Genomic DNA, 13,825 nt, shown 5'->3' on the forward strand with positions numbered 1-13,825 from the left:
CCCCTCATTCCCTGCTACAAATATATATATATAAGTAACCCCTCGTCTAATGTGCCGGTGAGCCGCTTGCCCGCACTCGAGATGGCGGCGCGAGTTTGAAAGGAAGCGCGAGGAGGCGCTTCGCATTCGAAGGCGAGGCGCGCGAGACAGTTTCCGCGCAGCGGCGGATGCTCGCCTCGCCATGGCTTCTTCGAATCCGTGGGCTCCTGTGCAGCCGTCGGCGGCTGGGCTGCTGCTGGCTGGCTGCCTGTCCGCGGGGGTGGTGTCCCAGGTGAGAGGGGCCGCGCTTTTTCTCCCTCCCCACGTTGTATAAATACACGTAACGCAAAACCATAGTCTGCAACGTGTTCGTTTCTGCCCAAACTTTGGGAACGTGCTGCTGCTCAGTTTATTAGATTGCAATGGGATGGAAAAGGCGTATTTGAAGCTGCCTGCTGCTTTTAAAAGATGCTGCTAATATCGATATGTTCATAGGCCGCAAAGTATGTTATGTTCTGACTGGCAGCATTTCTCCAAGAAGTCAAGGGAGGCCCTTTTTATAGCCTTCCTACCTGACACCTTTTGGAAACGTAGCTTTTTGTCCTTGTTCCTTTAGTCCGGCTGTAACAGTGCTGGTGTGCTTGTGGTGTGTTTACTTTTGCTTAAAAGTACATCCAGGTGGTGGGCTTACTGTGAAAGAAACATGCTCATGATGGTAAAAAATATTAACTTCCACCCTAGTTGTAGTTTTATAGTTGTCAGCTCTTGTAGCTCTCTGGACCACCTGGATTGGATTCTATTCCTAAATGGACACGAAATATCTTCTTTTCCTTTCGTTTAGATCTTGCATCCTCAGGAAAACCCTGCATGGTTATTTAAATACTAAAAGGCTGATCCACTCCACTCTGCATAACTATGGATGGAGAATTCCCATAAGTTCAGTAGGGGGAAATGGGGTCTGTGCATGTGTAACCCTCGTTTTTAATTCCATAGAAGTTACTTTTGTTCCAGAGCACAAGCTGCATTATACTGAGTAATAATATAATAATAATAATAATAATTTATTATTTATACCCCGCCCATCTGGCTGGGTTTCCCCAGCCACTCTGGGCGGCTTCCAAAAGAATATTAAAATACTATGATACATCAAACATTAAAAGCTTCCCTAAACAGGGCTGCCTTCAGATGTCTTCTAAAAGTCTGGTAGTTGTTGTTCTCTTTGACATCTGGTGGGAGGGCGTTCCACAGGGAGGGCGCCACTACCGAGAAGGCCCTCTGCCTGGTTCCCTGTAACTTGGCTTCTCGCAGTGAGGGAACCGCCAGAAGGCCCTCGGTGCTGGACCTCAGTGTCCGGGTAGGACGATGGAGGTGGAGACGCTCCTTCAGGTATACTGGACCGAGGCCGTTTAGGGCTTTAAAGGTCAGCACCAACACTTTGAATTGTGCTCGGAAACGTACTGGGAGCCAATGTAGGTCTTTCAAGACCGGTGTTATATGGTCTCGGTGGCTGTTCCCAGTCACCAGTCTGGCTGCTGCATTCTGGATTAGTTGTAGTTTCCGGGTCACCTTCAAAGGTAGCCCCACGTAGAGCGCATTGCAGTAGTCCAAGCGGGAGATAACCAGAGCATGCACCACTCTGGCGAGGCAGTCCGCGGGCAGATAGGGTCTCAACCTACGTACCAGATGGAGCTGGTACACAGCTGCCCTGGACACGGATTTAACCTGTGCCTCCATGGACAGCTGTGAGTCCAAAATGACTCCCAGGCTGCGCACCTGGTCCTTCAGGGGCACGGTTACCCCATTCAGGACCAGGGAATCCCCCACACCTGCCCGCCTCCTGTCCCCCAGAAACAGTACTTCTGTCTTGTCAGGATTCAACCTCAATCCGTTTGCCGCCATCCATCCTCCAACCGCCTCCAGACACTCACACAGGACCTTCACCGCCTTCACTGGTTCTGATTTAAAGGAGAGGTAGAGCTGGGTGTCATCTGCATACTGATGAACACCCAGTCCAAACCCCCTGATGATCTCTCCCAGCGGCTTCATATAGATATTAAAAAGCATGGGGGAGAGGACAGAACCCTGAGGCACCCCACAAGTGAGAGCCCAAGGGTCTGGACACTCATCCCCCACCACCACTTTCTGAACACGGCCCAGGAGGAAGGAGCGGAACCACTGTATGACAGTGCCCCCAGCTCCCAGCCCCTCAAGACGGTCCAGAAGGATGTTATGGTCGATGGTATCAAACGCCGCTGAGAGATCCAGCAGAACTAGGAAACAGCTCTCACCTTTGTCCCTAGCCCGCCGGAGATCATCAACCAGTGCGACCAAGGCAGTTTCAGTCCCGTGATGAGGCCTGAATCCCGATTGGAAGGGATCCAAATGGTCAAATCATTTATGCATCTAGCTCAATATTGTCATCGCTGTCAGTGCGTCTCCATAGTTTCAGTCTGGGCTCCCTCCCAGCACTGTCTGGAGATGACAGGGATTGAACGTGGCATCTTCTGGGTCCACGCGCAAAAGAGATGCTCCGCTACTGAGCCACAGCCCTTCCCCAAAGTGGAGGGAAAAGGCTTGACTGGAGGTATGGGCAAATACAGGCAACAACCAATTTACATGTGTCTGATGGAGGTGCAATTGCACATGTGTGTGTTGTTCTGAACCCATAAATGACCTGAAAACATCACTAAAACAGCAGAGTACTCAGGCCTTGCTGATGCGTTTTAGGGTCTGGAAGTCGGATGGATGTAATATGCTCAAACTGCCATGCCCCAGTGAGCAAGCTGGCTGCTGAATTCTGTACCAGTTGCACCATCTTTAGAGGCAGCCATATAACACGTTGCAGTAATCTAACCTAGAGGTTACCAGAGCATAAACAACAGTAGTTAGGCTATCCCTGTCCAGTTAGGGGTGCAGTTGAACTACCAGCTAGAGCTTATGGAAGGCACTCTGCGCCACTGAGGCCACCCTGAGCCTCAAGCAACACCAATGGATTCAGAAGTATCTCCAAGCTACGTATCTGCTCCTTCAGAGGAAGTGTAACCCCAATCGAGATCAGGCAACCTTCTACCAATCTGGTCTGGGAAACCACCCACAAATAGTGCTTCAGTTGTATCTGGATTGTTTGTTCAGTTTGTTGGCTCTCATCCAGTCCATTACTGAGGTAATACAACCTAATAAATACCCCTCATAAATGTAAGGGTGACAATTTCAGAAATGTGAACTGCTCCTCCACACCACCTATCATTCATTTTCACTGGCTTGTCCTTCATTTCTCCAGGCAAAGACATTAGGACTGCAACCTAAATGTATTTAAGACCGGAACCCTAATTTCAAGGAAGCTTGAATTGCTTATGTTTATTGAGAATTTTCATGTTTATGTTTCAGGAAACTCTGGGTAGATGTGGAAAACCAGCTCCTTGCTTTGTTCGCCTCTTGGAGGCAGAACAAATTGCTGATCTCCAAGCTGAAATCAGTGAGGTAAAATAATCTTTGAGCATCAGAATAGGAGCTCAACTGAATAGGCCATACATACAATTTCCTCTGAATTGTAATGAATGATTTCATAGTGGTGAAACAGTACTATAGGACAATAGAGTTGGAGAGGCTTTGCAGGCTATCTAGTCCAATGCATGAAATCCAGAGCTACAGTATCTCCACCAGACTGTCCAGCCTCTGCTTGAAGACCTCCACTGAGGGAGAGGCCACTGCCTCCTTATGTAATTTTCTTATTGTTGAACTGTTCTTACATTTAAGAGATTTCACCTAATATTCAGCTGAAACCAACCCTACTGTAACTTAGTTCTGCCCTTTGGAGCAGGAGAGAACAACTATTTGCCCTCCTCACCCTTAATCATCTTCATTTTCCTCCTCTTCACCTCTTTTAATTTGTCTATATATCCTTCTTAAATTGTGGTGCCCAGAACTGGACAGTTTTTCAGATGGACAAGGTAAAGTGGAACTTAGAAACTGTGGTTTGCTTAATGCATCTTAAAGTTGCATTTGCGTCCTCCCTCCCTTTTTCTTTGGCTACTACACCACTAATTCATTTTAGCTCATGATCGTATGTACTACTGCCAAACCAGGTATCCCCTTACTATAACTCCGCATTTCTTTCTTTTTCTGTTTTGCCTGGTTTGAAAAGATAATGTTTTCTAAAATATATTTTTCACTTGGTAAGAAGCACTTCTTATCATGTGAACAATATATTTTGAAATAAATCCTATATATATATTTAGCCAGGACTCCCTCTCCCTCTTTGTTCTTTGGTGCCTCAGTTGAGGTTGAGAAGCTTGTCAAATATCACCCCTAATCCTCTTCTACAGAGATGTGATTTAGTGACATAGCCATGAAAATTGCATTAAGTAGGAATTTAGCCTATAATAGTTCCACCTAGAACAGATTCTGTGTTCTATGCAACTACAGAGTTTGGATGCTGGAAAACAGAAGACAACTAGGAGACTGGAAGTCTTACTAAAGCTGGAATTAAGGGAAGATAAATTGAACTATTTTTTAAAAAGAAATTATGAGATTTTAGTTAAATGCATTAAAAAATAAGCTTCCGACAAATCTTATCGGAAATAAAATTATGTTGTGGTTCCTGCAAGCATAGAAGAATTACTTTTATAAAAGTACTTGAAAATGGTCAGGGTTGTTGGGGGTTTTAAAGCAGTTATGAATGCAACTGTGAATACATTAAACATACTGCATGGATATAAGTGTAACTATTTTAATGTGTATAGATGAAGCTAGATGCTGAAATCCTGCAGACGGAGAAAGATACAGCAGACATTACTCACCCATTCTACCTAAGTAAGTATTTTGTTTCATGCTATTGTTTAATCCCCAAAACAGCACTCCTAGAAGATCAATCTTAAGAGTTATTTAGACAAAGCCTTACATCTTCATCCTGCTGTAAGTATACTGGTGTCAGAGAGATTGGTTGAGTCACAAAGCTGCCATCTATGAACAAGATCCAGCATTGTGCCAGTGGACACAATGGGACCTACCTTTTTCTCCTCCCCTTTGCAGCCTGCTGCTGCCCCACATCTGGCCCACCAACCTTCCAAAACAAATTTTTGGGTGCATGGGAGGCTGCAGCAGGAGAGTAGAAGTCTGTCGAGGAAGTAGCACTTAGCAGGTGACGAAGCATCTAGCAGCCAAAGTGAAAAAGTTTGAACAGGAATGATCCCTGAAAAAGGAAGCAAGTAATTAGAGGTGTTTGTATGCATCAACTCCATAGATGCATTGCGCATATGCTGCAATGGGCATTTCATTCAGAATCCTGAGCATTTCATTTAAGACAGCTGTGAGCAACTTAAGCCAACCGTGCAAGCAATACATTATGAGGAAAGACAAAAACATATCCCTAGGTTGGGAAGCAATTTGGCTTGGCAGCAGGTGGCACACCATCCTGATACCACTTCAGTGATGAGTAGTTAGGCATGTTGCATGAGGAAAATCCATACACCAGGGGGTAGGGAACTGGATCTGGCCAGTGGGGTGGATCCTAGGTTCTTCCACCTTGAGTGCAGGCAGTGTAGCATTTTGACAGGTTATTGGTTCAAACCACTCTAGAAACGAAAATCCAAGAGAGGTTGAAGTTACTGCCAGTCAGCTTTTTGGTGCTGACTGACTCCAAGCTCTGCTTTCTGTTGTGGTCATCTGCCACGGAGTTCCCCATGGGGAGCTCTGTAGCACAGCTGATCCCAACTTGTTTGTGTGAATCAGGCTACCTTGCCAATACACAACCAGGAGCACATTTTAGGGTTCCCAATTGTGCATAGACAGCTGTGTGTCCCTCACCCAATGTCACATATGATGTTGGACAGGCTTCCTCAACCTTAGCCCTCCAGATGTTTTTGGCCTACAACTCCCATGTTCCCTAGCTAGCAGGACCAGTGGTCAGGGATTATGGGAGTTGTAGTCTCAAAACATCTGGAGGGCAGAGGTTGGGTATGAAGCAGGTTGGTATGGTTTCAGGGAAACAGATTTAATGGGCCAGACTGACACCTGAGGTGGGCCTAATTAGACCTGCAAGCTGGAGGTTTGCCATACCTGCCATACATGGACGCCATTCCCCCAAAACCCAAAACTCTTTATTCCATGCAAGCTACTAAACATTGCATCCATAACCATGACAATCCTACATGTATTGGGTGAAGGTGGAAAGTCCCAAGATCTTGGGAAAAGGCTCACAAAGGCTACCATTGTTGACTGAAATGAGCAGAACCAAGAATAATTTAAAAAAATTAAATTAAGATGTTCTTCACAGGTGTACGTTTGAAACACTAAGGCTGTAATCCTGTACATATTTACATGGGGACAGGTCCCATTGAACACAGTGGACAGAATCGCCCTGCATTAATAGAAAGTAGAGTACACATATATTAGCACTGGAGGGAAAGATTGAGAATGGTGGACAAATGACCCTTTTCACCAGTTTGTCTGCTGTTACTTGTCCTGTTATCAAGGGTACACAGCATTCCCTAGGATATACTTAGAAACCTGTGGTCTTTATTTCTCAGCAGCTGCTGCTTGCTTCCATGGGGGTCTCTTGATGTGATTCACCTTGCAGGTGCTCTATAAGGCCACACAATTTTGTTAGACAATCACAGATTCACACAGCATGCTACCAGTGTTTTGGAAGCCTGTGTTTCAAAGCATAAAATTATGTTTTACAAAGAACCTGCTCTCACTTCAATTCATGTTTAAATCTGAAAGTTTTCCATTTTTTAAAAAAACCAAATCTGTAGCTCAGAAATGCCAGGCTCTGCAAGCGATGAACAAACACCTAGAAGCAGTGCTGAAAGAGAAATGGGTTCTTAGGCAGAGGCTAATGAAACCAGTGCGTCAAGAAAGTCTGCCTATTGAAGCTATGTACCACAGGTAACAAACTGCTTTGTTATTTTACTTACATGTTGGGTACTCCTCATTTCTTTTCCAGATCAATAAAATACATTGGGAACAAAATCCAATTACAGTTAAAACTGCAAATGATGATGCTAAACCTTTTTTTTAAAAACAAGTTACTGCAGAACTCTAAACAGCCACAATCAGTTCACTTCTGCTACCAAATAACATCCTTTATTTCAATTTTCATCAAAGGTACACTTCAGACATATATTCGGTGTATCACAAATGCATTTTATTTTAACCATAGTCACTAACATTCTTACAAGACACACAATCCTTACTTTATTCATTACATTTTTCTTTTTCCTTTGTTTCCTGATAAGTTCCTATTTTAAATCACCCTGTGGTATACACAGCCTGTTTTCTAAATCTACATTAGTCTGACAGCTAAATTATTCTAAATCATTTATCAGCTCAGTCCAATTCATATTAAGGCATTGTTTCTACTATAACATTAAAATAAATTTTCTAAATAGCTTTTGTGTTCTATTTTCCCTTCTTAATTCTCATCCATGTTCATTTAATGCATTTCATTGAGGACCAATAAAGATCAACCACTCAGCGATAGTAGGTGGCTGCTTTTTCCCAGTATTGGGCTGTTCAAACATTTGCTGCCATTACTAAGTAATATATTGGTTCAGTGTCATTTGTCTGTATCTGTTTCCAGCACCATCAGTATAGAGTCAATTGAAATTTCTCTTCCTATTATCTCTTCTCGGGGGGCGGGTTTCCTGTTAGAAACCAAAGCATAATAACAACAATAAATAAAATAAAAAAGAACAACAATCGTAACATGTGAATTATTGAGCAATCTCCCCTCCCCTTCAAATTCCCCAGATTATATTTACTCTTTTACAGTGCTAACAACTTGAAATATTCCTAGGTGATACATATATTTAGCCTCCATAGTGTGAAATATCACCTCACAAAGATATTATCATTTTCTGTTAAATTTTTCTTTTTCATGCAGGCATGTAGTAGAATTGTTGGTGTCGGCAGTGGCTTTCATTGAAAAACTAGAAACCCATCTAACCACAGTAAGGAGCATTCCTCAAATACCTCTAGTTATGAAAAACATGGTGAGTGGTCTGTCATATAACTTTTCCTAGTTTCCTTTGATAGTAAAGTAGTGGCCAAGAGCTTGGAAGTCTTAGCTGGAAGTCTCGAGTTCGAATCTCACCAGGCTATGGATTCCCTGGGTTGTCTCACTCAGAATGCTGGCTAATAGGCCTGTACCTGACATAAGGTATGTGAAGCACTGTAACTTCTGCTTCACTTCACACTAAGCTTCCCCTGCAATTAGAGAAACTGTGAATCTGTATCTCTGTCCTTGAAGAAAGGAGCTTCAATTGCTGAATCAATTGATCAGAAAGTTCAATTCCATCTATTTGAGTCTGAATAGTGACTGGTTTTCTGTCCTGCTACAGGTGTTAATTTCCCGTCAGTGCTAAGATGATTGTATTATCACTAATTATTGCAGTTGTGAAGGGTCACTCTAGTTATTCTGCATACTGTACAGTTGAACTGTACGGTTCCATTGGACTGTACTTTATTTTGCTTTTCATTGCCATTTAATTCCAACTTTTACATTTTCCCTTTATTTAACATCTCCTCATTAAAATAGTACCGAAGTGATGAACAACAAAGCAGTTAAATGCAAAACAATTCAGTATACGATAAAAACTATTTTAAAAAGCCAGCATATCACTGTTAACAGCAGTCAGGTATCATTCAACTGATCCCAGAAGCAAGGGAAAGCTAGATATGTGTTCAAAAGCTAGTAGAAGCTGTTAAATAGGTGCCTGCCATATCTCAAGAGTAAGAAGGGTCATTGCTAAGGCTAGGGGGACAAGATGAGCCCCTGCAGTCTGGCATAACTAATAGGGCCTCCTCCAAAGATCTTGGTGAACGAGCAGATCTATATGGGAGTTGCTCTTTCAGATAACCCGGTTCTAGGGAATTATAAGTTAATAACAAAATGTTAAACTTGACTTAATAGCAAGCTTAGCATTTCTTAATACCCATGTGTGCATTACATATCTGCCAGGTGAGGATTACACAATGCATCTGATAAAGTGGACTCTGCTCCACAAAAGATTATGCCAGGATAAATTTCTTAGTCTTTAAAAGGTAAAGGGACCCCTGACTATTAGGTCCAGTCATGGCCGACTCTGGGGTTGCGGCGCTCATCTTGCTTTATTGGCCGAGGGAGCCGGCGTACAGCTTCCAGGTCATGTGGCCAGCATGACTAAGCTGCTTCTGGCAAACCAGAGCAGCGCACGGAAATGCCGTTTACCTTCCCGCTGGAGCGGTACCTATTTATCTACTTGCACTTTGACGCGCTTTCGAACTGCTAGGTTGGCAGGAGCAGGGACCAAGCAACGGGAGCTCACCCTGTCGTGGGGATTCGAACTGCCAACCTTCTGATCGGCAAGTCCTAGGCTCTGGTTTAACCCATAGTGCCACCCGTGTCAATTCTTGGGTTTCTGCTGTAACAGACTAATATGGCTACCCCTAAAGCTATGTGAAGGAATCTTTCCCTGGAGTAGGTTGACAAATACGAGGGCAGTTACGCTAGTTTCACTTTCCTTGAGCAGCAGTCCCTGTGATGAGTTCTTATGTTGTTGCAGTTTTAGCATAGCATGCTAAAATACTTGTTTTCCTATTTCATTCCAGGACAGTGCACTAACAAAGATGGACTTGTTAGTAACAGACACAAAAGCACTGGCAGAACAAATACTGGAGTGGAGAGAGAAAGTAAAGGAGATCTTTGAAAATTCACAGCTGACTGCTGAATCAGATTCCTGGTTCAGAAGTATAACTCTGTAATAGTGCACACTCCCTGCCATGCCTTTTCCTTCCCAATTCTCGGGCTACTTAGAAATTTGGTGTGTAGATAAAATGCATGTCTTCTATCACATTTAAAGTCACTTGTGTCTGTCTGAAATGTATATTTGTACGTAGAAATAGTGCTATGTTAGAAACTGACAACGGATGTTAAATGGCCCTCTTGAGGTTCTGAGGAATATTTTAAAGAAGCAATTTTATTATGTTGCCGTAACAAGACCAGCTTCATGTACATATGTTTTATATTTTATAGAAAATGTTTTATATAAACATTATCTATTTTAAAAAGTGAAACCACTCATATCTTGGTACAAAACTTCAATCAAAATACTGAACTATAGACTCTTTTGTATGGTGTGGGAAAGCTTTGGATTCCACCCTGTCCTAATGTGCATATATGAAAATCTGTAGCTTGATACCTTTGCTCTTCATACTGTTGAATACTGTACTAGAAAATAATGCAGAGGAAGAGTATGGGAAACAGTATTCCATTAGTAATAAACAAACTGAATAAATACTTTTTCCTTTGTTTGTATTTGAAAGGGGGGCAGAATAAGCAACTGTATACAAATGAGCCTGTCACTATGCTAGCAAATGCCCGTGTTTCATAATCCTCCATCAGCTATGCTTGATTTGTTATAGCTTGTTATGACTCATCATCAGTCTCTCATCTCCATCTGATCTCTGTTCCAGCCGCTGAGAGAAAGCACAAGATAGATGTGCTGCTATGTAAACAGCATCCTGAGGAAGACTGTTTTTTCCCAGTGACAGGACCTGTGTTCTTTTTCACATGTTAAAATAAAAACTAAAAGCAGGGAACATCCCGCAATAAACGCCCATATGCATACAACCTGGCAAGCAGGCATTTGTGTGTTTATAACCTAAACATGCTTTCTTAATAGAAATGGATGGGTAGTTTTCTTTCACTCTCATACATTGAAGGTGGCAATTCTAACTCTTTCGTAATCCTTATATTTGTTTGTTCCTAAGTGGCATGTAGGTAAATGTGTAAATTTGCCCATGCACTTAGCCAGTTCTATACACATTTCCTTTGAACTAAGTTGTGCTGTATTGAATTCAGTGGGATGTGTGTAGAGATTTGCAGTTTTTAGTTTAATATGCTTCAAAGACATTCATATCAGTTCCTTAATTTATTTCTGCTGAATTCTCTTTAAAGGAGTTAACCTGTTACTGATATTAACAGACAACTTAAACTACTAATTTAAGCAGATATTTCTATTAGAGTACATTCACAAAGTTCACATGATGCAACAACAGGACATAATTTATCAGCACAGTCCTAAGCATTAACTCAGCAGTCCTATTAAATCCGAAGAAATTTACTCCTTCATCAGCATGTTTAGGACTGCAGCCTCAAATCCAGAGTGCTACAATTTAATTTAAAAGAAAAGAACACAGCACCTGAGGTTTCAGATAAGAGAATGAAAAGCAAATAGAATTTCTCAAAAACCTTGGTTTGTATTGAGAGTTGCAAAACATTGTGGGTCCATTATCCATGTTTAAATACAACTAGTGGTAAATTCTTACATGTTACACAGATTGTTTCATTTGAACAATCTCAAAATCTTTTCACAAAGACTTATGATGGCAAACGGAACTTCATACTGTTATATGCTGTCTGAGAAAAAGGAAGATAACAGTGGTTGACTCTTGACAGCTGATGACAACATTGAACAGATAACCTTTGTCATTTAGTCGTGTCTGACTCTTCGTGACCCCATGGACCAGAGCATGCCAGGCACTCCTGTCTTCCACTGCCTCCCGCAATTTGGTCAAACTCATGCTGGTAACTTCAAAAACACTGTCCAACCATCTCGTCCTCTGTCGTCCCCTTTTCCTTGTGCCCTCCATCTTTCCCAACATCAGGGTCTTTTCCAGGGAGTCTTCTCTTCTCATGAGGTGGCCAAAGTATTGGAGCCTCAGCTTCACGATCTGTCCTTCCAGTGAGCACTCAGGGCTGATTTCCTTAAGAATGGATAGGTTTGATCTTCTTGCAGTCCATGGGACTCTCAAGAGTCTCCTCCAGCACCATAATTCAAAAGCATCAATTCTTCAGCGATCAGCCTTCTTTATGGTCCAGCTTTCACTTCCATACATCACTACTGGGAAAACCATAGCTTTTACTATACGGACCTTTGTTGGCAAGGTGATGTCTCTATTTTTTAAGATGCTAGTAACCACACAAATTTGAATGGTCATCTCTAATGGTCTTGGTGTGCTGATGCATTTGTCACTAGGGGGCATAATTGTGAATGGTTCCCTTTTGTTATCAGTAACAGTCTGAAAGTTTACATGCTTTCCACCACACCCCTGCTTTATTTTTAACTTTTAACTATCGGCTCACAGTGTAGATTTGAACAAGATTATAGATATCAGTATTAGCTCTATATTGCAAAATGGAAACAATACTAAACTCATAGTATTGTGAAGGCAAATACCTAAAAGACACTAAAGCTCTCTGAAAGTGAAAAGGTGCTGCATAAATAGTATTTTTAGCAGTATGAAGATAACTGTACAGTGTGAATGCACTCTGCCTTTCCTAGCAGATAGAAGACATGATTGTATTCACCCAATACTGTGTCACCTGCACTGGCTGCCAATATACTTACTAGATGAAAAGCTAGTGCTTCCCTCTTAAAAGCATTTCGTACAGTGGGCCCCATATTTCTGCAACCACCTCCCTAGTATTAACTATGACACTTTTAGTTACTGAGACAGACCTTGCTCCATATACAACTTATCAGGAACATGACGGGGCCTTTCCTTCATCAGCTGCTTCAAGGTTTTGGAATGATTTCCCCTTAGAGGTGTGCAGTTTCTCCTTAGTGGGTAGCTGCACTTTATATTTTTTGTTTGCCCTTTGAGTTTTATAATTTAATTTTGAATAGTTTTGTTAGTATAAATCATCTTGAACCTTATAAAGGTGGCTACCAAGAATTTTGTAACAATACAAAATTTATTTTGTTGTAATACTACATAAGCTGACTCTTCTACTTATGTGCAGTATTAGTTTGGGTATCTTTCTAGGGAAGTTTTATATATGAGAATCTGCATTTTAGCAGGCTACTATAGATCTACTCATGTATACACTATAGAGTGGACATAAAGCAGCCAAGGATCCAGGAAACATGCCATCAAGGGTGTTAGATGAGGCTCAGAGCAATGGGCCCACAACAGATAAAGCTCAAATTGCAAGATGGGGTGTTCGGATGGTGAACAAAGGTGTGTATCACAGCAGCAAGTGGAGAGTTCCAGTCAGGTAAGATCAGTCATGGGGTCAGAAGGCTCCTTGTGGCTTACAGGTGTATCCATGTATTGGTGATCAGTTTCTGGTCGACTCTATTGCCCAGTAATTGCTGGCATTTTTGCAAAGAATGCTGGATTTTGCAAACTTTGGCCTGATTCAGCAAAGGCGATTTATTCTGCACCTTTAGGATTGCTTACTACAGAATTATGTACCACAGTTTACCTCTTTCTAAATAAAACAATGCACCGAGAAGATTCCTGTTTTTGTTCTTCAATGAAGCACGCCATCCTTGTTCTACGTGTTGTTATTAAGCGAGCCAGAGCCCACCTCACCACAGGTGCTGTTTTTGAGAAGCCAGATGTGGTTTATTTTCTTTTTTGAAGCACATGTGTTACCCGCGTTGGGGTGAGATATTGCTGGACTTTCTATTATTATTATTATTATTATTATTATTATTATTATTATTATTACTACTACTACTATTATTACTACTACGGCGTTACCCAGCGCCCTCTTTAGGCCAAGAGTGGAAAGTTGTCGAGTTTAGCGTCTTTCCATACTCCATGAACTTCTCTCAAGTTTCACCCTGACTTGGAGTATTCCCCACCCGCCCAGAAGTTGGAGCAGCCGGCCACTTAGCCGCAGACCCAGCGCCTCACGGAAAACGGAGGGAAATTGGAGACACCCGCTTCCCTCAGAGCGGCCCAGCAACAGCAGCAGCAGCAACCCCTCCCTCCCCATTTCCTCTCCTCTCCCCAGGCGGCCAGGCCCTTCCCTCAAGAGCAGCTGCGCTGCGCTGGGCGGGGTCGGGCCGCG

At 42.5% G+C, this 13,825-nt stretch overlaps 2 protein-coding genes across 2 annotated transcripts in view; both read left to right on the forward strand.

Annotated features, from left to right (window-relative positions):
- The window catches only part of GANC (glucosidase alpha, neutral C), a 138,223-nt gene that overhangs the window by 123,365 nt on the left and 1,033 nt on the right, over positions 1-13,825 (forward strand). The window lies entirely within an intron of this gene.
- Positions 78-10,256, forward strand: HAUS2 (HAUS augmin like complex subunit 2). The gene is made up of 6 exons (XM_080997009.1): positions 78-271; positions 3,367-3,459; positions 4,722-4,791; positions 6,735-6,867; positions 7,865-7,973; positions 9,571-10,256. The coding sequence occupies exons 1-6, from the start codon at positions 182-184 to the stop codon at positions 9,721-9,723; spliced, it is 648 nt and encodes a 215-aa protein (XP_080853135.1). The 5' UTR covers positions 78-181; the 3' UTR covers positions 9,724-10,256.

Source organism: Podarcis pityusensis (assembly GCF_964106645.2).
Source record: "Podarcis pityusensis genome assembly, chromosome: 1".
Taxonomy (NCBI): Eukaryota; Metazoa; Chordata; class Lepidosauria; order Squamata; family Lacertidae; genus Podarcis; species Podarcis pityusensis.